The following is a 25,707-nucleotide window of genomic DNA, read 5'->3' as shown; positions in this document are numbered from 1 at the left end:
ATCAGTCCTTCAGCGGAGAGGCCTCCCCGGGCAAGGAGCATGCTGGGAGTTGTAGTGAATCGGCGCTTCCCGGCTACTTCCTTCCATTAGGCATTTCCTTTTGAAAAATGGTGATGCACTGCCGTGGCAGGTTCCCTAGTTTCGCCCCTGGCGCTCAGCGAGACAGAGGGCTGCGCCTCCTGCCCGGCGCTGCGAAGGGCGCCAGTCCTCCGCGGGCTTTACTCCGCCCTCTGTTCACGCCCGTTCCCTTGACAGCTGGACTGTGCTCGCGGCCGCGAGGCCGGGGACGCGCAGGCGCACCAGCCCAGTGCCGCGCTAGGCAGGCCTCGAGGGCGGGACGGACGCCAGAGCCTCTCTCGGCCGCCGGGGCGCGCACGTAGGCACGCAGAAGCCGTCACGTGGGGCGCCGAGGATCGCAGTGCGCGTGGCCGCGGCGGCTGGTGTGGGGTTGAGTCAGTTGTGAGACCCGGCGCTGCTGACCCAGCGGGCGAGCCACCGGACCGGCGACAGAGCGGCAGGCGTCGGGGCTCGGGATCCGTGAGCCTGGCCCCCTCGTAGAGATCCGCCGAGCCGGCGCCGCCGTCGTCCCCCGCCCCCAGCCAGCAAACCGCCGCCGCCGCCGCGGGCGCGCCCCCGCTCTGCGCTGTCTCTCCGATGGCGTCCGCCTCCGGGACCATGGCGAAGCACGAGCAGATCCTGGTCCTCGACCCGCCCACAGACCTCAAATTCAAAGGTTAGGCCGGAGGAGGACACCTCCGGGCAGGGAGCGGGCGAGCAGAGCGCTCGAGGGCAGCCTGCGGCCGCGGCCCCCGGGAGCGCCCCCTCCCCCACGCCCGGGCGCTTTCCATTTTCCGGCGGCTCCCTCGCCGCCTTCCCGCGGCCGGCCGGCCCCTGCCCGCTCCCTCGGTCGCCCGCGCCTCGGTGCGCGCGCCGGCCGGGGCGAGGAGGCGGGCGGGGTGGTGGTGGTGCGGGGGAGCCGGCCCGGGCGCCGCCGCCGCCATCTTGCGGTCCCGCGGGGGCGCCTCCCGGGTGCAGTCGGCCGCGGGCTCGCGTCCTTGGCCCCCGAGGCCCGGGGCGGGCGTGGGTGAGGGGCGGCCCGCGAGCGTGCGCCCGGGTGTGCAGCGGCGCGGGGCGTGTGGAGGTGGCGCAGGCCGGCGTCTGGCTGTCAGCGGCGAGGGCGGGCGCGGCGGCCCTCGGACCCGCGGGAGGAGTGAGGGCCGCAGCTCGGGCCCGGGCGAGCTGGGTGGGGCCGGCCCCTGGGTCCTGGCCGAGGGCGTCGCTGCCTGCCGTTTTGTCCCGTGGGTAACTCGGCTGTCAGGGAACCGGAGCGCCGGGGGAGGCGGAGAAGCGCACAAGAGTGCGCTGCGGACTGGTCCGGAGGTGTTGGCAGAGCCCCAGGCGCGTGCGGCCCGGAAAGGCCTGCGTCAGCCCCGAGTGGATCGCCGTGGGCTGCTCGGAGTGGGTCTGCCTGCCCCTCGGCCGTGACGTCTCCGCTTGCCCGCCGCGCGCGCCAGACCCGTGGCGGCGCCTTCGTAGTCCTCCACTCGAGTTCTGCTGACTTTGGCCTTTGCGTTTGCGGCCCCCCCCCCCCCCCCCAAACCCTGAGAAGGGTGATAAGGTGACACCCAGCTCTGGAACTCTGCTGATTTCATGGCTCTGCCTGTGATGGAGTGAGTGATCGGTGTGTCTTGGTGACCCCGTTTGGTCCTTTGGCTTTCCCGAATGCAGGGTACTTTAGGGAAACGAGTTAAACAGGTTACACTTTTTTTTTTTTTTTTTTTTTTTTTTAAGGAATCCTCAACATGTGAAGATCTCAATAGAGAGCAGGTTCTGTCTGTTCTTTGGTTGACTGCAAAGTGAATCCCCGATCTGGAAGGCAGGGTCTTGTGTTTCAGTTGCAGTAGCTAGGACGAGACCGATTTTGGTGAGGTGTATAGCAACTCCAGTGCTAAAAGAGACAACTGAAATCCTTTATTGTTGTGTAGGGTTGAGTCCAAAAGAAAAGTCCGTGAGGAAATTTTAAAATAGTGTTAGGAAATGGGAAAATAATATCTTCTGGCGTTGTGAGAGTAACAATTGCATGATGACTTTGCAAACTAAGTGAATTTGCAAATCTAAATGGAAACCTGAGTGAGCTGTTAGGTAAGGATTTTGTTCGAAAGACAACTCTTAGGGCATATTTTGAAGTGTAGCCAGCACATTCTATTGTAGCAAGTGTACCTGTTCCATGATAGTACATAGTTTTAGCGGGGGGGGGGGGGGGGGGCTTTGAGGAATATGGTGTAATTATACCCTACTCAAGTAGCCCGTTGTCTTAAGTTGAAGGAATTTAATGTGATGTATATTTTTTCAAGAGCATTTTGATTTTACGTTTTGACTGGCTGACTATAGGCAGCTTCTGCATAAGCATAGATGGATTGTCATTAGGACTTAGAAGCCTTTAAAACAAATTTTAGGTCAGGATGTCTGCAGTTGACAGGTTTCTCCCTGGAGAGGTTATAATGTCGCTATGGTAATATTAATAGTGGAGAAGCAAGTTCAGGAAACAACCAAAGACACAACGACACTGACTTAGGAAGCAGGTTCAAAAACAGAAACTTAGAAACTGTCTTATTCATGCATTTCACGTGTTTTGAGTGCTTGGTGATACACAGCTGTGATGTTAGAACGGGTCGTTCTTGCGTTGTGGAAGAAGTCGGACAGAAAAGGCCAGTGAGTGCACACCACGTTAGACCTCTGAGGAAAAGGCTCCCCCCTCCTCCACCTTTGGGAAGCCTCTTCCGTCCGGGAAGAGGCTGCTTTCCAGTTGTCGGGAGGGTTGAGCGAAGGGAGTGGCTAAGTAAACACCGCAGTGAAGACTGCCAGGCGCATAGCATACCGAAGTTTCTTCTGGAGTGTGTGCTGCTTCAGAGGTGGGTTGACGGGGAGCACGAGGATTGGGGGCGAGGAGGAGTACAGTAAACGAGTGGCTGACATTCGGTGCTTGGTTTTTTCCCTCCTCAGTGTTTTTCAGTCAAAGGTTGCTTTCACTGTGGTGGAAACTTCTCTCCATTTAAGTGGCGGGCACAACACCAGCTGAAGAGACTTATTTAGAATCAGCAGTCTATTTGTTGTGCCTGGTTTGATGATGATACTAAGACCTCGTTTAACTGACGTGTCCTAAATCACCCATGACTTTTTGTTTAAAGGAATGCCTGTTAAAAGTGCATTTTGCAAAATTCTTTTTGAATACTTAATTTAAATGTTGATTTTTATCTACTTGAGAGAGAGAGAGAGAGAGAGAGAGAGAATCTTCCATTGGCTGGTTCGCTTCCAAAAGCTGCAACAACCAGGGCTGGACCAGGCAAAAGCCAGGAGTCTGGAACTTCATCCTGTTTTCCCACATGGGTGATGGGGTCCCAAGCACTTGAGCTGTCAACCATTGTCTCCCAGGATGCACTAGAGAGTTGGATAGGAGGGATAGCAGCCTGGGATGCGGGTATCCCAAGAAGTGGCTTAACCTGCTGGCCACAATGCTTGGCCCTTGAGCAAAATTCATTTTCAATTTATTTTTGTCTCAAAATAAGATGGTCTCTTTGGGAGTGTCTCGTTTAATTTTTCTGAGCTGGGATCCCTTTGTTTCTGTAACTCAGTTATCTCAAGATGAATTGTCAGCACTTTGCATAATTCTGGAGGAGATACCAGCTTAGTTTGTTTTCTACAAATCTCAGTATTTAAGAAGGCACTGTTTTATGCACTTGTTAATATATGAAAGTGCGTTTATAAGGATGTAATTTTTAAAGATTTATTTATTTGAAAGGGAGAGAAAGAGATCTTCCATCCCTCATTGAAACGTAAATCTCATTACTCTGTTCCTTAAAAGTTTTCTAGTAGCTCTCAGTTGCCTATAGGAAAAAGTCTATTTTATGAGGATGGCATACAAGCCCTTCTGTGATGTGATGCCTCCTCTGTAACACCTGCTCATCTGTACACATCTGTGCTTTTTTCCTGAGAAGGAAAAGCTCTTCCATAGCTGAGGTTCTTTGTTCCTGTTTTTGCTGGGGAAGGTCATGATTCATACTTAGACCATGTACCATCCTTTCTCATGTTTTCAGTGACTAGCTTTTTTTTTTTTTTTAACATACAAATACACTGTCTTTTTATTTTGAAAACAAATAAGCAAACAAAATGCCTCCTTGGCCCCAACTCCTAGTACCTGTCCTTCCCAGTCTTTGATTTCCATTGCATTCACACTTGGAAAAGTAGTCCAGAGTCACTGGTTCCTCACCTCCTGTTCAGTCCTCCTTCATCTGCAGTCCTTCTCTGCTCCCATTACTTTCTGATTGCCAACTGCATTGATGGTTTGCACTTTCATTTCACTTGATTTCTTTTGCACTAGACTTTACTGATAGTTCCTTTGTTGAAAAGCAGGGTTCTGGAGTGGGTGTTTAGCATAGTGGTTAAGGTGTTGTTAAGGCACTCCATTGGATGCCTGGATTTGGCTCCAGCTTTGTGCTAGTGCAGGCCCTGGGAGGCAGTGAGGATGGCTCAAGTGATTGGGATTCTGCTGCCCACATGGGAGACCTGGATTACATTCCCAGTCCCTATCTGATCCCAGCCATTTGTGATTATTTGTGGAGTGAACCTGCAGATGAAAGCTCTCTCTGCCTCTGAAATAAAAATTCTGCCCCCCGAAAGCATACCCGGTTCTTTTGATTTCTATGACATCATTGTCTTCTAATTTCTTTGCTCCCTTTATTGTCTCGTTTATGGCTGTCTTTTTCTTAGATGTGAATATTTTCTGAGATTCTGATTTGGTTTCATTTTTCTCTCATTTTGGGAACTTCCTTGTTCAGACTCCTTGTTTTGAGGTTTTCTCTTGCTCCCTCTTGATCTTTTCTCTGCACATATTCGTATACATCCAGATCTATATTTTAATTGAAGCTTTATGGTCAGTCCAGAACACACACTATAACAAGTTAACTATTTGGATTTGAATGTTCCTTACACATTGCTAACTCAGCATATCTCCAGTGACTTTTTAAAGATTTATTATTTATTTGAAAGGCAGAGTTACAGAGAAGCAGAGGAAGAGCGAGAGAGTCTTCCATCCACTGGTTCATTCCCCAAATGGCCACAATAATCAGCTGGGCTGATCCAGAGGCAGGAGCTTCTTTTGGGTCTCCCATTCGGGTGCAGGGGCCCAAGGACTTGGGCCATCTTCCACTGCCTTCCCAGGCCACAGCAGAGAGCTAGATTGGAAGTGAAGCAGCTGGAACTTGAACCGGCGCCCATATGGGATGCCGGCACTGCAGGTGGCAGCTTTACCTGCTATGTCACAGTGCCAGCCCCTCCATGTTTTAAATTTTAATATTTTTGTTAGCTTGATGATTACTTAGAAAAACCATACCTCTAATAATTAAAATCTGTTTCTATCTCTGAGATAATCTCTTAATAGTATAAGATATATTAAGAGATTATATATGATATATAATAAGATAATGTCCCCTGTAATGCATTTCTAAGTTCACTATTTTTAAAATTCATTCAGTTGTGAATCTAATATAATTACATTGGATGTGTTTGCTGTATGTCAGGTACGATGAATAAGTAATGGAATTAAGATTGTGAGTAAAACACAATCCTTATTTTCATGAGGCAATTCTTCTAATGGACGTGATAGACACTAATCAAATAATTGAATTAAATGTAGATATGAAAAGATGAGGATATAAAATAAGGGACTTTGGTCAAGGATGGCTGTCACAGTTGAACTGAGTTTCCAAGAATGAGTGGAAGTTTCTTAGAAGAAAAAGGAAAAAATGCATGTACAAAGGTCCTGTGGCAGGAGGAATGTCAAACATTCACAAGGCTGGTAGAGATTAAGGTAGAGGTAGTGAAAGTGAGTGTAGAGCTGGTTTAATTCATTGAGTTAAGAGTTCTGTTTTTATCCTGAGCCATTGAGGAATTTTCAGAGTGGGAGGGTGAGTAGTAAAGATAGAATGGAGTAACTTCACATTTTCATTATTAACAATATGCACAATAAGATTATGGAGAGAAGAAACTAGGTAGTGCAGCAGGCATCTGGTAAGAGGCGAGCTCTTGAACTGAGTTGTGATGACAGAAGATCAAATCAGTGAGACTTGGTAGTCTGGGACTGGCCCCAAGAGAGAAGGGGATGGTGCCATGGGTGTGTGAGTTTGCTGCTTACAAAGCTGGAGGAATGGTACTGTTCATTGAGCTAAGAAACACTGAGTCTCTGGATAGAAGCTAAATGTTTTTTGTCTGGGTTATGCGGCAGAGGAGCAGGAGGGAGATCATAATCTCAGTAGGTATGGTATATATATTTAGGTCCTTCCAGTGTATTAGTGAGGAGGTGCCAAAGTGGACGTTCGATTGTATATGGATGGCAGTGGCGCTCACAGAGAAGCCCTACTTTGGATAGTTTCCTTACTCGACGTGGTTATCTTTTCTCTTTATTAGTCAGCAAAGAGTCTCCTCTTCCCAGTATCAGCTTTCTAGAGTTTGTCTTCCACACTGTTGCTGGGACTACCCTTTGAAAAACACAAACCTGATATTCTTGCTCACTTGTTTAAAGAACTCTAATATTTTCATGTTATATAATTGAAAAAGTCTAAAATCCACTGCCTACTTCAGTTTAGGGCCTACTGTTTGTCTTTTAACCATACCGTTGACCACAGACATTCTGCTGAGCTGTTGGAAGACTGTCCTGTCTCACATCTGTCAGGCAGTCTCTAGCTTATGAATCACTTTTTGTGAAGTCTTGATTTTTTTCCAGTTCGAGTTGGTCATTGCCTTTTTCATGTCACTGTTGAAGCATATGCTTATTTGTAATAACAGACCTTGTCACACTGTGTAGTGTTCATGCAGACATACTTTTCTCTCTGGAATTGTACTGGAGGCCATTTGAGGATGTAGCTCTTATCCAAAGTAACAAGATCAGACATCATGGAATGGTTGTCCAGTATTAATTGAATGAATGACTGATTTCTCCTGTAATTCACATTTTTTAGTTTTGGATCTCTTCTCAGGTTTTTCATTTGCCTTTTGCAGGTAGTTATGTTTTCAAAATTTTATAGTTCCAGAAAAGCAGTTTAGAGTTGAGTAATGACCCTTTAAGGAAATTGTTTCATCTTTGTACTTCACCTTTTTAATTTGGAAAGTGTTATGGCTTTAGTTGTTCTTGATATATTGCAATTCAGTGCAAAAGCAAAATGCCAGTTTTCTATGAAGTGGAAAAATCGCAGTAGTCTTCTCGTAATCTTTCCATGAGAGACGCATTCCAAGATCACATTTGGATGACTGAAACCAAATATATAGTACTGAACCCCACATAATGTCGTACCCCACTTAGCTGAGGTTTCTGTGGTTTCAGTTAGCCATCCATGGACCACAAATATTAAATGGAAAATTCCAGAAATAATTCATACGTTTTAAGTTGTATGTTGTAGTAGTGTGATGATATCTTGAATTGTCTTGCTGTGTCTGGCCCCATCCCCTCTGGTCAGCATATACACACTATATGCTATCTGCCTGTTAGTCCTTTAGTAACCTCCTAGTTATATTTACATCCTCTGTGTCACAGTGCTTGTATTCAGATAACCTTAGTGTACTTAATTACTCCAAAGGGTTAAGAGTAGTAGTGATGGGTTTTTGGACATTTAGTGAAAAGGTGAAAGTTCTTGACTTGAAAGATGAAAAAAAATTGTATGCCAAGGATGCTAAAATCTAATAAGAACAAATCTATTTGTGAAATTGAAAGGGTGGAATGAAAATTCTTGCTGGTTTTTCTGTCATAACTCAAATGGCAAAGGTTATGACCATTCTTTAGGATAAGGGCTTAGTTAAGATGGAAAAGACATTACATTACAGGGTTTGGTATTGTCCAAGATTTCAGGCATCCCATCCCCTGCAGATGAGAGTGTTAAGAATTGGAAACCTTGGCCGGCGCCGCGGCTCACTAGGCTAATCCTCCGCCTTGCAGCGCCAGCACACCGGGTTCTAGTCACAGTCGGGGCACCGATCCTGTCCCAGTTGCCCCTCTTCCAGGCCAGCTTTCTGCTGTGGCCAGGGAGTGCAGTGGAGGATGGCCCAAGTGCTTGGGGCCCTGCACCCCATGGGAGACCAGGAGAAGCACCTGGCTCCTGCCATCGGACAGCGCGGTGCGCCGGCCGCAGCGCGCTACCGCGGCGGCCATTGGAGGGTGAACCAACGGCAAAAGGAAGACCTTTCTCTCTGTCTCTCTCTCTCTCACTGTCCACTCTGCCTGTCAAAAAAAAAAAAAAAAAAAAAAAGAATTGGAAACCTTGATTGATTTAAGTCATTGAGTGTTTGGTGTGTTTTGATTATTAGTGTTGATTGTGTTATTGGTTTACTGTACTGGTTTTAGAATTTTAAATTGTACCTTGTTTATGGCATACCGTGTGATGTTATAGGGTACATATTAATGGTGAAATAGCAGCAAAGCAAATTCACATATCCCTTTTCATGTGTCTGGCAAGAGCTGCTAAAATCTGCTCTTTTAGGACTACCTTATCAAACACAATTTTATTACCAAAAATAGTCCTTATGTTGTATATCAGATCTCCAGGCTTCCTGTTTGTCTCCTACTTTGTATCCTTTGCTCTGTATCTGCCACCTACCTGCCTCCCCCTTACCTTTTAAATTTCTTAACCTTGCAAAATGGTCTGTGAAGAGAGCCTATTAGCAGTCACTTTAGGTACTTCTGACCTCTCTTTTTCTGGTTGCCTTTGTGTGTTACCTTGAACTTGCCTTTTGAAAATAGAAATTAATATTGGCTGGATCTTTCTATTATAGTTGTTTTGGAAGAAAATTAAATATAAGGACTAATATTGGCAAATGCCTGTTTACTGGTTTTATAATAACTGAAAATTGACTCAAATCACTCTAAAAAGATTTGAACTTATGAAAACTTAGAAATATTCACAAAACAATAATTAACTACCATATGCCTTAATTTAGTAAATTACATTTAGATGAATAATATTTTGCCATACTTGCTTATGTCTTTTTGCTTGCCTGAGTATTTTAACAAATCCTGATGAGAGTAACATTTCATCCCTAGATACTTGAATTTACATTTCTATTAAAAAAGGGACATTTTCTTGGCATAATTCTGATACTGTTATCTCTTAACAAAACCAACAGTAATTCTTTAATATTTTATCTGCTGAAGTTTTCCCAGTTATATACTCCTGTTTTTAGTTGATTTGTTGACTCTGCATTGCATTTGGTTGTCATGTATCTGAGTCTTATTTATTTTATTTATTTTTTTATTATTTATTTATTTATTTTTATTTTTTGACAGGCAGAGTGGACAGTGAGAGAGACAGACAGAGAGAAAGGTCTTCCTTTGCCGTTGGTTCACTCTCCAATGGCCGCCGCGGCTGGTGCGCTGCGGCCAGGGCACCGCGCTGATCCGATGGCAGGAGCCAGGTGCTTCTCTTGGTCTCCCATGCGGGTGCAGGGCCCAAGCATTTGGGCCATCCTCCACTGCACTCCCTGGCCACAGCAGAGAGCTGGCCTGGAAGAGGGGCAACCGGGACAGAATCCGGTGCCCCGACTGTGACTAGAACCCGGTGTGCTGGCGCTGCAAGGCGGAGGATTAGCCTAGTGAGCCGCGGCGCCGGCCATGAGTCTTAAATAGTACCTCTTCTCATCCATTTTTCTTTTTGTCAAACCATTGATTTGTTGAAAAGACCATATTGGTTGTCTAGTAGGGTGCTCCATATTCTAGGTGTGTCTAATACATGTTATACATTGGTTGGATTTAAAGGGCTTGATTAGATTTAGGTTTCAGTATTTTATGGCGGAGCTACTTGATGGATGGTATTGTGTCACATCAAGTATAGATAACGTCTCTTGTTCTACTTTAGTGATTGGTGGTGACAGCTTTATCTCCCAAAGTTGCATAAATATGAGCCCATTATGGTAATATATGGAGAAAAAGTTGGAAAGAAAATAATATTGGCAGAATTTAGTTCTACTTTAGGATTAGAGTGTTTGTTTTTCTATTTTTTAGTCTTCTGTGTTTCTCAAGATTCTGCTATGACTATGCAGTGCCTTTTATAATAAAAGAAAATCTTAGTTATCAAATGATCCTTTGGGAGATTAGATCAAAGACTTTTATTCATCCCTCCTGTGTGTTTATTTTTTGCTATTGATAATACAAACCTTTCTGCACATTCCAAGTCTTTTTTGTGATAGATATACTTGTATAAAGATAAATAGAAAACAAGTCTAATGTTTATACCCATTTGTGAAAGTTGTCAGAATCAAAATGGACTTAATTTGTCAAACCCCTAAATACCCCCCACTTCCACCTCTCCCCAAAAAGCTATAAAATTATGGTGGAGGGAATCTCATGTTTATAATGATCATAACTATCTCAGGAGACTGTCAGACCACAGCCTTGCACAGAGGCCACCACATCCTTACACAGAAGGTACTTCTGCAAGGACATCTGTCCAGGCTTACCCTTGTTATTGATTCTTATAGCCTGAGATTATTGTTTCGAAATAATTTATGTAATCCTCATACTTTCAAAACTTTCTGTTGCTTCAATCAGCCTCCTTGCGTAATACCCACATAGTTGACTCTGGCAGGTGGGTTCCCATTACAAAGCTACTTCTGAACAAATGAATAAACATAACGAATCTTTGAAGACTCTTCTTTTATTCAGGGTGATAAACTTGGTGACAGTTCCTGTATCATGGTTTAGCAGTAAATAATTTATAATTACTTTGTAACAAATCATAAGTAGATAAATGTGTTCTCATTGTGCTCTTATTGTTTGTATCAGTTGATGTCCCTTTTGAGAGGTGTGATAGATTTGTATGGTAGTATTTATTTCTCTGAGAATTATATCAAAGACACAAGTAGGTTGTTAAGCACCAGATAATGCTGATTTGTTCAGTGGCCCCTGGCCTAGATTATTTTTATAAAGTGAAATGTGTGTCACAGAATGATAAAACTGATCATGTTTTCAGTAATTATGAAGTCCAATCTTGCTTAAGTAAATATATGTATGTATATTTAATTATGAATAATAAAATCACTAAAGAGTTTACTACAGAGATGCACTAGATGCTCTGTATCTGTGAATTTTCCACCCATGTATTCAACAAAAAAGAAATGTGTGTCTATACAGAACAGGTACAGACTTTCTCACCGTTCTTCTGTAAACAATACAGCATACATACTGTGTGTGTTGTCTGTTGGGTAATGTAAGTCGCTTAGAGATGATTTAAAGTATACAGGAGGATGTGAATAGGCCGTTTGCAAATACTGCCACACTTCATATAAAGGACTTGAACATCCATGGATTTGGTATCTCTGGGTGCCCTGGAACCAATCCTCCCCAGATACTGAAGGACACTTGTACTGGTATGTGTGGATTTCACATCCTTGAACTAAAATAAACTTATTTAATGGATTTTCCATGAACTTTTGAAGTATGATTCTATAAGCAGTGTCAGTGGCACAACAGATGAAGAATAGCTGGGCTCACAAGAAGAGACTGTATACTCTAGACCTAAGGGCAGGCAGGATATTTGCTGGTGACTGAACAGTCAAACTTTTGATGCTTTGCCTTTAAATAGGTGATAGATTTTACTCCATTAAAATTATGCAGACTTGGAAACAAGCAGTGGTTAATTTGGGTCACTGCAAGCTGAAGCAACCAGTTGAGAGAGGAAAGACCAAGGGAAAGAAAGTATAGGCACAGGAATCTTCTGGTCTCAGGGAATTAAAACTTTCTCTTGAATGCAGCCTGTTGTGAGGCCGCTTGCACTTAATTTCTTCTGCCACAAAAATTGCTTTTATTTTTATAATGGAATCTTTAAGGTTTTCTTGATAATGAAAAAAAATTCCTTGCTTAAAAAGGATTTGAATTCATAATTTTTGAAAATATGTTTAACTTTATGGATTTGTAGCACACATTTTCACTTTATAAAAATGTATATCAGTTTCTTAAATTTTTATAAAAGAAACATCCATAAAGATGTTATTTTTTCATGACATAGGCCTCATTAGTATAGCTTGCTTCACCTTTTTTGATTGGCATTTGTGATGTTTTAAATAGCTAGGGTTATCATGAATATTTGATACTGCTTTCAAAATTCAGGTTTAAAGGAATGAAAAGTTTAGTTACATGTATTTCAGTCTTTTAAGGATGTTAGTGGAATGACCATAAAAAAAATAGAGATATTAATTAAAAATGAGTTGTTAATCTAAGAGGGCCTTAATAGTATCAGTTTGTAAAATAACTTGCCAGATTTCTTTTTATTTTTTATTACTTTTTAAAGATTTATGTATTTATCTGAAAGTCAAAATTAGAGATCTTCCATCATTGATTCACTCCCCAAATGGCTGTAACTACCTGGGCTGGGCCAGGCCGACCCCAGGATCCAGGAGCTTCTTAACTGGTCTCCCACGTGGGTGTAGGGGCCCAGGTACTTGAGCCATCTTCCACTGCTTTTCTGGGCGCGTTAGCAGGGAGCTGAGACTCGAACCTGTGCCCACATGGGATGCCAGCACCACAGACATTTAACCTTCTATTCCACGGTGCCGGCCCCATGACTTTAGATCTTAAGTCACTAATTCAGCAACTACATTATGCTTTGTCAAAAAAGTCATAGTAAACATGAGTAACAGAAACTTGCCCTTCTCTGCCTCTAAAAGGTGTCAAAGGAATGAAGAGAATAACTGTCTTGACTTTTTTTTTTTTTTTTTGACAGGCAGAGTGGACAGTGAGAGAGAGAGAGAGAGACAGAGAGAAAGGTCTTCCTTTGCCGTTGGTTCACCCTCCAATGGCCGCCGCGGTAGCGCTCTGCGGCCGGCGCACCGCGCTGTTCCGATGGCAGGAGCCAGGTGCTTCTCCTGGTCTCCCATGGGGTGCAGAGCCCAAACACTTGGGCCATCCTCCACTGCACTCCCTGGCCACAGCAGAGAGCTGGCCTGGAAGAGGGGCAACCGGGACAGGATCGGTGCCCCGACCGGGACTAGAACCCGGTGTGCCGGCGCCGCAAGGCGGAGGATTAGCCTGTTGAGCCACGGCGCCGGCTGTCTTGACTTTTAACTTAGTTTCTTAAAAAAATTTTGTTTGCGAGGCAGAGAGAGCAAGCTAGGTTGCCCCCATTTGCCGGATTTGCCTGTTCATTCCTCAGATACCAACAATGGCCAGGGCTGAAGCTGGAGCCAAGGATGCAGTACAGATGTCAAACGTGAGTGGCAGGAACCCAGTTACCGGGACATCACTGGTCCCTCCTAGGAAGTTGGAGTCAGGAATGAAGGCTGGGAATTGAATCCAGGCCCTACAGTGTATGATGTACATATGGTAAGCCTGCTCCTGATGGAAGTGCTTTTTTGTGTAAAGGTGACAGATGAGGATGGAACTACACTGTACTATGTGAAGGTGCTACTAAACAAAGACATGTTCCCTTCCCATTGGTAATTTATTCTACCTATCATTTTAGGACTAGTTTGGGAAAACTAATTTTTAAAAAGTAACAATATACTGCTGTACTAAGTGGATTGGGGAGATGTTTCATGGTATTTGTACAGTTTTGTACAGTAATATTTATCTAGTACCTACTGTGCCAACCATTGTTCTAGCTTCTGGGGTTATAGCAGCAAACCAAAGACCCAGTCTTTGTGTAACTTAAATATAAAGTCTGATGTTTCAGTGTGTTTGGGAAAAAAAAATATATATATATATGAAGTAAATAAGGAAGCTTCTTTTTAAAAATTAGTTAAAAAAATGTAGGGCTTTCTTGGTTATAAAATACTTAAAATATTTTTCTAGTGTTTGGTACCTGTTTCAGGAAATACTGTTAACCTGTGGTGCCAAAGGACATTGAATACCCATTAAAAAAAAACTTTTTCACATATTACTAATTTGCACTTTCATGCTTTAATGCTACAGAAATCTACTTGGAATTAAATGTGAGTATAGCTTTTGTAAAACGTGTAGAGGACTTCATGAGAGTTCAGACCCTGAAGTCAGACCTGGTTTGATTTCCCACTTCTATTACTTTGTCATTGTACGACCTGGGGCAAGTGTTCAGTGTCTCTGAACCTTAGTTGAATAACCTTTAAAATGGGGGTAATTTTTTTGTACTTGTTGTGAGAGTTAAGTGCCATACTTTATACAGTTATTATTTTTTTTTAAAGATTTATTTACCCAAAAGTCAGAGTTACACAGAGAGAGGAGAGGCAGAGAGAGAGAGAAAGAGGTCTTCAGCCGATGGTTCACTCCCCAATTGGTTGCAACGGCCTGAGCTGTGCTGATCCGAAGCCAGGAGCTTGCTCTGGGTCTCCCACATGAGTGCAGGGGCCCAAGGACTTGGGCCATCTTCCACTGCCTTCCCAGGCCACAGCAGGGAGCTGGATCGGAAGTGGAGCAGCTGGGTCTTGAACAGGCGCCCATGTGGGATACTGATGCTTCAGGCCAGGGATTTAACTTGCTGTTCCACAGCGCTGGCTCCTGATAAATGATTGCCTAGTAAACACTAGGTGTTGTAAGATCATTTGTCTGTTACTGCTATTGCTACTATTAATGTAGAAATTCTTAGTAGATATTCCATATACTCTACAGGATATGTTTATTTTTTAAAATTTCTTTTAAAGATTTATTTTATTTATTTGAAAGAGAGAGGTAGAGACAGAGAGGTCTTCCATCCGCTGGTTCACTCCCCAGGTGGCTGCAATGGCCGGTGCTTCTTCCGGGTCTCCCACGTGGGTGTAGTGGCCCAAGGACTTGGGCTATCTTCTACTGCTTTCCCAAGCCATAGCAGAGAGCTGGTTTGGAAGAGGAGCAGCCGGGGCTAGAACCAGCAGCGTCCATATGGGATGCCAGCGCTTCAGGCCAGGGCTTTAGGCCATGGCGCCACAGCGCCGGCCCCAGGATATGTTTAATATACATGATTATTCAAAGTTGACTGTACTCATTTAGCAGCATAATCCTTATGTAACTGGGAGACTTTAATTGGTGCTATGGCTTAATTCTCCAAAACATGTGGAAACCCTGAAGGAGCTGCTACAGTATTTACATATTTGTGTGGCATACCCAGTCTTCCTCATTAGTATTTAACCTTTTCAGTAGATAGAAGGAAGGTTAAAGAAATGTAATGGTTTGAACAAACGATTTTTGGAGACTTAAGGGTCACAGAATTTTAAAGAAAACATGCGTGCTTCTAATACTTCTGTCGTTCATTGATCGAAAAAAATTCAGGGAACCATTCAGCCATACTTACATTTACTTAACAAATGTGTGTTTTGATCAGCGGCTTTGACTTGTTTATTACTCCAGTTTAATCAGGGATGCATTGAATATTTCTTTGCAGGAGCTTATAGTTTAGTAGGTTGAGATTAGACATATACATAAATATAATAAAATGAGAAGTGAGATTAGTATAAGTTGTGTTCCAAGTGAATTGTATGGTCAGCTATGTTTCTCCTCAAAGATTCATCCAGGAGTCAATAACATAGTCTCCACCTATTTCATAGCCAAGAACTTTTTTGTAAACGATTTAGTTATTTGAGAGGCAGTGTTAACACTGACATGAAGAGGAAGAGAGGTCTTCCATCTGCTGGTTCACTCCCCAGAACGGCGGCTGCTGCCAGAGCTGGGCCGATCCGAAGTCAGGAGCCAGGAACCAGGAGCTTTTTCTAGGTCTCCACTGTGGGTGCAGAGGCTCAAGTAGTTGTTATCTTCTGCTTTCCCAGGCCATAAGCAGAGAGCTGGATTGGAAGAGGAACAGCTGGGACACCAACCAGCGCCCATGTGGGATGCTGGCGCCTCAGGTGGAGGCGAAGTCTACTATGCCACAGCCTTGGCCCCATCCAAGAACTTTTAAAGACCTTGTCAAAAACTGTGAAGGGATTAAAAATTCAGCCTGCTGCAATTTTATAGATGTTGGTTGAAGACCCAGGATGCTTGAATTTGAGGCTGAAGGGACTTCATTATTCATGAGACTTGCAGAGCATTGTGAGCTTTATCCTTGTGTAGGTTTTACTCATTCTCTTCGAATTCCATGATGGTAATATGGGTTCAGGTGGATGCTACTACCCACATTAGTGGGTTTATGTCATAGTTGAGAGAGCCTGAGATTAGAGAACTTGAATCTTTCATAGTTTAATTTACCTGACCTTTGTTCCAGAAGAAGAATTTTATTTTATTTTATTTTTTTAAGATTTATTTATTTGAAAGGCAGAGTTACAGATAGGCAGAGAGAGAGAGGTCTTCCATCCACTGGCTCACTCCTTAAATGGCCATAACAGCCAGAGCTGTGCCAGTCCGAAGCCAGAAGCCTCCTCTGGGTCTCCCATGTGGGTGCAGGGCCCAAGGACTTGGGCCATCTTCTACTGCTTTCCCAGGCCATAGCAGAGAGCTGAATCTGAAGTGGAGCAACTGGGACTAGAACCAGTGCCCATATGGGATGCAGCACTGCAGGAGGTGGCTTTGCCTGCTATGCCACAGTGCCGGCCTCGAATTTATCTTTATTATACTGGACACTAAACACACCTGTCCTCAGGAGGGAGGCATTTTTTAAAATGTGTTCATAACCTACCAGATTTTAAATTTTTTTTAAGACTTATTTATCCAAAAGAATCAGAGACAGAGATAGAGAGGTCTTCACCCCCAGATGGCTGCATTGGCTGGAGCTGAACCAATCCAGAGACAGGAGGAGCCACATGGGTATAGGGGCTCAAAGATCTGGGCCATCTTCCGCTGCCTTGCCAGGCACACTAGCAGGGAACTGGATCGGAAGTGGAGCAGCTGTGACTCAAACTGGTGCCTGTATGGGATTCTGGTGCTGCAGACTGTGGCTTAAAACCACTGCACCACAGCGCTAGCCCTGGGAGATAGTATCTTTTAAGACTGTTCATTGTTAAGGAAGACCTTTCTCTCTGTCTCTCTCACTGTCCACTCTGCCTGTCAAAAAAAGAAAAAAGACTGTTCATTGTTTAACACATCCTAAGTCTCTGTAAAAGATCGCAGTGCCTCTGCTTGAAAGATACGCAGGAATGCTAGAGATCCATGAACCGCTGCTTCCAAACAGGTTTCTGAGTGGCTAGCCTACATGGGTTTCAGAGAGTTGATGAATGAATAGTTCTAAAGTGTATCTGAGGGGCCTTTACTATTTCTGAAGTCCTCCGTACTATATATTACTGCTAAAATATGACTCAGTAAACACTTAAAGCTAATAATAAGCACCCTGGGATGGTTAAAAGTGAGGGTACAGATACCTTCAGCTTTCAAAAACATCAAAAATGAAGTGGAGAGATGTGTTTCAAACACAACAAAATGTTGATTGTAGAATCTGGGTGAAGAGGAGCATTAGCACTCAGCGACTGCTTCAACTTCTGTGTGTGAAATTCTTCATAATAAAATGGGAACAAGCCAACTGTACTGTCCCTCACAACCCTCAGTTGATTCTCTTTTCAGTTGAACTCTGGCATTTCAAGAAAACGTTTATCAATAATTCACAGCAAAATATGAATAATGATAAGTTTTTAAAAACTTGGAGTGGTTCCTTTTTTAGCTCTTTTAGCTTAATAGGTTTTCCTTTAGCATTGTGCAATTTGTAGACTGTAAAAGCTCTACATTTAAAGTACAGCACTGTTCTGAATGCATAGAATTTTAGGTAGACAAACTGAATATAAAGGCAATTTCATGTTGCAGAAATATTTTGAAGCTAAGAGGCTGGTCCCAGTTGGGCCACCTGGGTGAACTGTCCTAATACACATTTTTGAAATCTCAAGTTCTACTTTTTCAAACTAAATGTCCTAACTTTTTACTAAGAGGCCACATTTGTATATGTTGCATTTCTGTTTGGTTTTAAGAATTTGAGGCTGGGAGTAGGCTATTGGTTTAATTACAGTGATGGTTGTAGACAATTTAGGTTAGGATAGTTAGTGGCAGGTAGTATTGTCACTACTAAAGCGTTTTTGTAATTGGAAATTTTTTTTCAGTTAAAGTGCAAGTCAGTGTTAGCTATATTGTGGTGATTTTTGTGTTTTATATGGAATATTATAAACAGTGATACTTATGTAGGAAGTATATGTTAAACAGATTAAGTATATGTTAACACATTGTGATTAGTGACTAGCATAGTTTCCCAGGTAATCTTAACATGGACTATTTCAATAATTGTTTCCTAAGTGTTAAACAACAGTGTGTTTACATTCGGCAAATGACAAGATTTTCTTCATTTTGTAGGGGTTAAGTTTTAGAAATTCTCCAAACATAAGTAGTGGTTTCTTGGGCAAATTGCTTCAGTTGCTCACTTTCTTATCAAAATTGCTTTTCACATTTTTCAGTCTTTTTTTAAGTTATATCCAGGATCATCTTTTTTCTAAAACATATTTGTTGTTTTGTATAAAGGAAAAATATGAGCAGTTCAAAGAATCATCAAAAGTAAATACTGATGTAATGACCATTCAGGGTGGGAAATAGAACCTGGCCATTCTGGAAAGACCTCTTAGAACCCTGTCCCAGTTACTGTTTCCTTTTATAATAATGACTTACTTGTTAATGTTTTAAACACCTAAGCATTGCAAAAATATTAATTTTTTACATTAAAACCACAGTGTATTGATGAGATAATTGAAAGCAATAATAAATGGGATGATGTACCTTGTTTGTGGACTCAAAGACTGAATATAGTTTTAAGATGACATTTCTCTCTCAGCTGAAATACACATAGAGTGCAGTTCCAGACAGGATGCCCATGGCAGTTCAGGAGGCTAGGAGTCCAGTACCATGGTGCTGGCATCTGGTGAGGGCCTTCTTGCGGTGAATGCACTGCGGAGGGCTCCGGCCTTCCTGGAGGGCCTTCTGGCAAAGAGCAATCTGCTAGAAATTTCTCCCCAGGAAATACTGGGAGCATTCCAAAGACATTTCCTCAAAGATGTTCATCACAGCTCTGCTTCAAAAACTGGTGAGGACAGGCCCCTGCTCCAGGTATGGGGGCCAGAGTCTGGGGTGGGTTTACCCACCTTACCTCCCCGGACCTGGGGCAGCTGGTGGTCAGATTATTGATTTAGTGAAGTAGTTTTTGATTGTATCATCCCACTTACCTTGTTATTCTGTATTTTGTAGTGCCCCCTTTACTATTTTCAAAATGAAATTCAAATATACAATTACAACCAACACGCATACAAATTTTTCACCCTAGCTATTACATAAAGAAGTAGTTTTATAATGAAATTCATTTCAATATGTAAATATTTGGACAAGACCATAGTGGAAGATGTGCTGAAGTAGTTGGATGCTTGTACCTGTTTATAATGAATAAATTTGGATTTAAGATAAATAAGACAAGAATTATCTGAATAATACATTTCCAGAAAAGGGCAAAGAGAATATTTATGCATATAGGCAGAATCAAGTCATTGTGTCATCTGCAAATGTCCATATAAATGCTGACTAATAGATGATGTATTGGTAATTTAAGTATTGTGAGTGATGTTCCTGTTGGTAGAATAATTTTCAGTATTCATGAACTTACCTTTGTGAAAGAAAGACAATTTTCCTGTTTTACAAAATAGATGTGTTCCTGGGAAGGAGATATGAATTTCCAGAGGTGTATTTGAAAATTGGGTGGGATAGGAACATAATATTGTGTGAATCTGCAGCATGTCTACATACTGCAAATTGCCACCCCATCCCCAGTACCAATCAGTCATGTGGCAAACAAAAATACCTTGGAAGGGAGTGTTGACACCTCAGTGGCTAGTACTTTTGGTTAAGTTATATTACTTCTCTTTTCCCAGGATCTGTAAAAGTAAATTTTATTAGGTCTTCTGCCACCAGCTTCCTGAGGGCGGTAGGTGACTATGATACAACCTCTCCTTCCAGTCCAGTCTCCACATATCACTATTTCCTCCCACAAAATTGACTTTAAAACTGGAGAGTATTTTTTTGTGTGTATGTTTCTTGGGGGAGAGGTAGACTTAAAGCTTTCATCAGATTCTCAAAAAAAATTGATGTGACTCATAGAAGTGGACCAGATGTTTTCTCCCAAGGCCTTTCTTGTCAAATCTGCTTATTCTTAATGCTAATGGTAATCAGAACTTGCTAATTTCCCATTATTAACAAGGAAAATGAGCTCGGACTCTGAACTGTCAGCTGGGAGTAGTCCTTATTGAGAGGCTTGGTTAGAGGGACATAAATCTAACTTGACATGTTCTCCTCTGTTGTTAGGTGGGTTTTTCATAGGTAATCTTGACTTTTACTTATACAGTTAACATGTTCAATTAAGAAATTTGAATTGGTGAAGTTCCCCCCCCCCTTTGGGCATAATTGCCGTCATCTTCAGGTAGTTTTTTGTTTTTTAAGATTTATTTGAAGGGCAGTAATAGAGGAAGGGTGAGAGAAGGGGGTGGGGAGAGGGAGAGATATCGATCTTCCATCTACTGGTTCACTCCCCAAGTGGCTACAACGGCTGGGGCTGGGCCAGGCCTGAGCCAGGAGCTTCTTCCAGGAGGACATGTGAGTTCAGGGATCCAAGCACTTGGGGCTATTTTCTGCTGTTTTCCCAGGTACATTAGCAGGGAGCTGGATTGTTAAGTGGGACAGCCAGGACCAGTACTGGCATCTACATGGGATGCTGGTTTTGCAGGTGGCTTAACCTGCTGGGCCACAAACGCTGGCCCCAGTAGTTGACATTTTTATGTGTAAAGATGGACCATAGGCTGGCACCGCAGCTCACTAGGCTAATCCTCCGCCTGTGGCACCGGCACCTTGGGTTCTAGTCCCGGTCGGAGCGCCGGTTCTGTCCCAGTTGCTCCTCTTTCAGTCCAGCCCTTTGCTGTGGCCTGGGAAGGCAGTGGAGGATGGCCCAAGTGCTTGGGCCATGCTCCCGCATGGGAGACCAGGAGGAAGCACCTAGCTCCTGGCTCCGGATCGGTGCAGCACGCCTGCCGTAGTGGCCATTTTGGGGGGTGAACCAATGGCAAAGGAAGACCTTTCTCTCTGTCTCTCTGTCTGTCTTACTCTGCCTGTCAAAAAAAAAAAAAAAAAAAAAAAAAGATGGACTATAGACTGTTTTGATTTCTGATCCCCATTGGGCATAAGCAGTGTTTCAGATTGCATACAGTTCTTGAGTTTGCAATGAAAGCTGACACATGGTCATTTTGGAAAGTGTTATTTTCCTTTAAAAACGAGAATAATTAAAATTAAGCTAATAATTAAAATTAACAAAGCTTACAGTTATAAAAATACAGAACTATTCAAAATTATACTATTGTAATATTTTATCATGTTATTAAAATTTGGATTTTACTTTTTTAAAATTAATTTATTTGAAAGGCAGCGAGAGGGAGGTATGTCCCATCTGCTGGTTCACTCTCCAAATGGCTACACAGCCAGGGATGTGCCAGGCTGAAGCCAGCAGCCTGTCTCCATCTGTGTCTCCCACATGTGTGCAGGGCGCAAGTACTTGGGCCATCTTCTCTGCTGCTTTCCCAGGCACATTAGCAGGGAGCTAGATCTGAAGTGGAGCAGTGCCCTTTAACCTGCTGGCCACAATGCCAACGCATATTTTAGTTTGAATCTGTGCTGACTGCTAGGGTGAAGGTCCTAGTTGAAATATTCCTATAAAAATCTTCATTCTCAATTACATATAGTAATTTATGGACTGGAAGAATTTTAAAAAATCAGTTTTGTCTTTAAGACTCCTGTAAAAAATGCATTTCCAGCCAGCCATTGTATGGATTCATGTGGTAAAATGAACAGATGGAAGTTTTTTCCTTTACTCTCATGTCAGTTTGTGTTATAGAGTTGTTAATTATCTAGAGTTGAAGCAGCCACAAAGGATATAAAATACTCTACCAGCTGGATAATTAACTTGACCATGTAATTAGGCAGTTATATACTTTTTGGAAAAGCATGCCTGTGGATTTCAGCGGTCATTTAAATTATTTGAGAGAGAGAAATCTCCCATCCTTTTTTCACTCCCCAAATACCAGCAATGAATGGGACTGGGCCAGGTCAAAGCCAGAAGCTGGGATCTGAGTCCAGGCTGCCTCCCAGGGTATACATTAACAGGAAGCTGTAATTGGAAGCAGAGCTGAGATTAAAATACAGGCTCTCTAATACTGTGCTAGACTAGATGCCTGCCCCTAAAATGTTATTTTATAATTAAGTACCTTTTTTTTTTTTAAACTGGCTCTCTGCCTTTTATATGTTTTCTTCTAATTTTCTCTCATTTCTATCTATTTCATTCCTCTCATACCAATTCCATATCTTCATCTTGTATTCATTTTTGTCCTAGTTAATCTGCATAATTTTTCTTTAGGTTTTTGTTTAGCCAAGAGCAAATTGCTGTAATCCTTTTTTTTTTTTTTTTAATCTTCCTTGCCCACTGAAAAATGAAAATATATTGGTTTAATTCAGACAAGATTGGATCAGCCTTTTGGGCTCATTGTTTTGTAATTTTATGTTTGACTACAGAACCAAAGCTTACAAACTATATCTATAGCATATAGCACAGTATATGTAATAAACACTTGGCCAATACTGTATGTGAATGAGTGAATCAGTCAAACCTAATTGAGGTGAAGGATGGGCGCTGTTGTCTTCAGATTTAGATTTCTGTAGTTTGCCTAGTAAAATGAACTTGAAGATTAGGGTGGTTTGCAGATCACTGGAAAATCATATTATTTTCAATACTGTAAGAATATAATTGTAGGCTTATGTAATAAATTTTACAGATTGTCATTTTCAGAAACCCTTTTTAAAATAGAAATGTTTGTTGTAGACTTTCTTTGTGAGGCATGAAGGAGTAAATACAATATGTTTATAAGTCAGCCACCTGGAGAAAGGCACTATTGGCCATTTGATACACTTATGCATATAGATGTTAATACATAAATAAAATAGAAGTCATGTACATTTTAATTATGAATTTGGTTGCTGTGAATCTAGTAAAGTTTTTTTCTCTTTAATTTTTAAACCTTACAGGCCCCTTCACAGATGTAGTCACTACAAATCTTAAATTGCGAAATCCATCGGATAGAAAAGTATGTTTCAAGGTGAAGACTACAGCACCTCGCCGGTACTGTGTGAGGCCCAACAGTGGAATTATTGACCCAGGGTCGACTGTGACTGTTTCAGGTAGTAAATCATGTCCTGAATCTATGAAGTTATGATTTTTGACATTTTATATAATTATGTTTAATTTGGTTTTTAATTAATAGGGTTTTGTCTGGAGGGAAGCATTGTTTATGTTATTCTGGTTTGCCTTTAATGATGTTTTATTATTATTATTATTATTATTATTATATGTTCTTTGATGATGATGCTGATGATGCTGATGATGTAAGCTATTATGAACATCCTCTCCCTGTCATCGTGTAGTGGGGAGGCATGTGTGGCCGCTTTGTAACTATTGATTGAAAACTTCCGTCTTTATTTCTAATTCTCATTGCCACGTTCTGTGCCCTTATTTTTAGTCTTTGAAAAATACCACTTTTTGTGACTTGTTCTTATTCAGAACTCTAGTGTATTACATATAGCTATTATAGTTTTGTAATTGTTTTTGCTTAAACAATTAGTGCTTTTTTTTTTTTGCCAGTGTATCAAATCATGAGTTTTTTTTCATTGTTTATGTTAGAGTAAAACCATCATGAAGGTAAAACTTGTTTTTAACTTTTAATTTTGAGTTCACAGTGATTGCTCATTCAAGAATGTTAATGGAATTCTATTTTATTATTTTTATAAAGATTTATTTATTTATTTTTTTGAAAGGCAAAGTTAGAGAGAGGCAGAGGCAGAGAGAGAAAAGTCTTCCATCCACCGATTCTTTCCCCAAATGGCTGCTTTAGGCCAGAGCTGGGCCAATCCAGAGCCAGGAGCCAGGAGCTACTTTTGGGTCTCTTTAATTTTATTTTATCTATATTGTATGACATTTATTCTTTGTATTATTTGGTCTTTTGAAATTTTTTTTTAAAGATTTATTTATTTGAAGTCAAGAGTTAACAGAGAGAGGAGACATCTTCCTTCAGCTGGTTCACTCCTCAGATGTCCACAGCAGCTAGTGAAAGGTCTGGCTGAAGCCAGGAGCTAGGAGCTTCATCTGGGTCTCCCATGTGCTTGCATGGGTTCAAAGACTTGGACCATCCTCCGCTGCTTTCCCAGGTGCATTAGTAGAGAGCTGGATTGGAAGTGGAGTGGCCAGGACATGAACTGGTGCTCATATGGAATGCTAGCATTCCAAGTGGTGGCTTGACCTGCTGTGCCACAATGCCCGCCCCAAGATTTTCTTAAATGTTTGATATGTCTTGCATTTATAAAATTGCTGACATAGATGTTAGAAATAATGTTAATATTACATTGGAAGTAATTTTTGCAGTACCATATGTATATTTTGTATAATTGTTGATTCATTGTTTATAGTGTCTTAAATGGGATTTATATTACTTAAATTTATATGACTTATACCACATGGGGCCTTACACAAACTCCTAGTCTACTGAAAATCAAATACTTTAGAAAAAATTTGTTGTATTGGGCTTCTCAGAATACATTCTAGGTATCAAGAGGCTACTTGATTTCTTTGTATACTTCATTTTCTTAGAATCATATTTAAACATTGATAAACTCTTCTTGGGTAGGTGTTTATTTAAAAGTCTAACTTAGGGGGTCAGTGCTGTAGTGTAGAAGGCTAAACCTCTATCTGCGGTGCTGGCATCTCATATGGATGCCAGTTCATATCCTGGCTGTTCCTCTTCCCATCCAGCTCTCTGCTGTGGCCTGGGAAAGCAATGGAAGATGGCCCAAGTGCTTGGACCCCTGCACCTGCGTGGGAGACCCAGAAGAAGCTCTTGGCTTTGGATTAGCTCAGCTCTGGCCCTTGCAACCATCTGGGGAGTGAACCAACAGATGGAAGACCTTTCTCTTTGTCCCTCTTTCTGTCTGTAATTTTACCTCAAATAAATAAAGAAAATCTTTAAAAAAGGAGTCTATTTTAGAAAAATTATTTAATAATTAATTTACAGTAGTAAGTTTAAGTTAATGAGTTCTCCTTTAAATATCCCAGTTGTCTAATTTAAAAATTACCACCAAATACTAAAATGAAGCCTGTTTATATTATGACTATTTTAATAAATAATAACAGTTTATAGGGTTTTTAAAAAATATTTTCCTTCCTTCGTTTCTTTAGGCAGAATGACCAAGAGAGGAGAGACAGAGAAAGGAAGGATATTCCGACTGTTAGTTCACTTTCCCAAAATGGCTGAAACAGCTAGGGCTAGGCCTTGCTGTTGTAGCCAGGCGCTCCAGCCAGGTCTCTCATGTAGATGGCAGGGGCCTGGAACTTGCATTGTCAGCTGTTGCCTCTCAGGCACACTAGTAGGAAGCTGGACTTGAAGCAGAATAGATAGGACTCAAACTCAGGCACTCTGTCAGATGCAGGTGTTCCTAAACCACGTGCTACCTTGCTGCAGCACGAGACCTGCTCCCAGTGTTCTATACTACATTCTTTTTTTAAAGATTTAATTATTTATTTGGAAAGCAGAGAGAGAGGTCTTCCATCCACTGGTTCACTCCCTAGATGGCTACAGTGGCTGGAGCTGTGCCATTCTGAAGCCAGGAGCCAGGGGTTTCTTCCAGTTCTCCCACAAGGGTGCAGAGGCCCAAGCACTTGGGCCATTTTCTACTACTTTCCCAGGCCATAGCAG

The 25,707-nt window shown here is 42.1% G+C and overlaps 1 protein-coding gene across 2 annotated transcripts in view; it reads left to right on the top strand.

Annotated features, from left to right (window-relative positions):
- Nucleotides 1-409: 409 nt before the first annotated feature.
- VAPA (VAMP associated protein A) overlaps nt 410-25,707 on the top strand; it is a 43,850-nt gene continuing 18,552 nt past the window's right edge. The window contains exons 1-2 of one of the 2 annotated variants that reach the window (XM_062201354.1): nt 410-733; nt 22,991-23,143. In XM_062201354.1, the coding sequence (XP_062057338.1) occupies nt 655-733; nt 22,991-23,143 (232 nt within the window). In that variant the 5' untranslated portion in view covers nt 410-654. The remainder of the gene's footprint in view (nt 734-22,990; nt 23,144-25,707) is intronic. The other variant, XM_062201355.1, reaches the window with a different exon arrangement.

Source organism: Lepus europaeus, chromosome 9 (assembly GCF_033115175.1).
Source record: "Lepus europaeus isolate LE1 chromosome 9, mLepTim1.pri, whole genome shotgun sequence".
Lineage (NCBI taxonomy): Eukaryota > Metazoa > Chordata > Mammalia > Lagomorpha > Leporidae > Lepus > Lepus europaeus.
The sequence above is the reverse complement of the archived record's forward strand: the minus strand, read 5'-3'. Positions and strand labels throughout refer to the sequence as shown.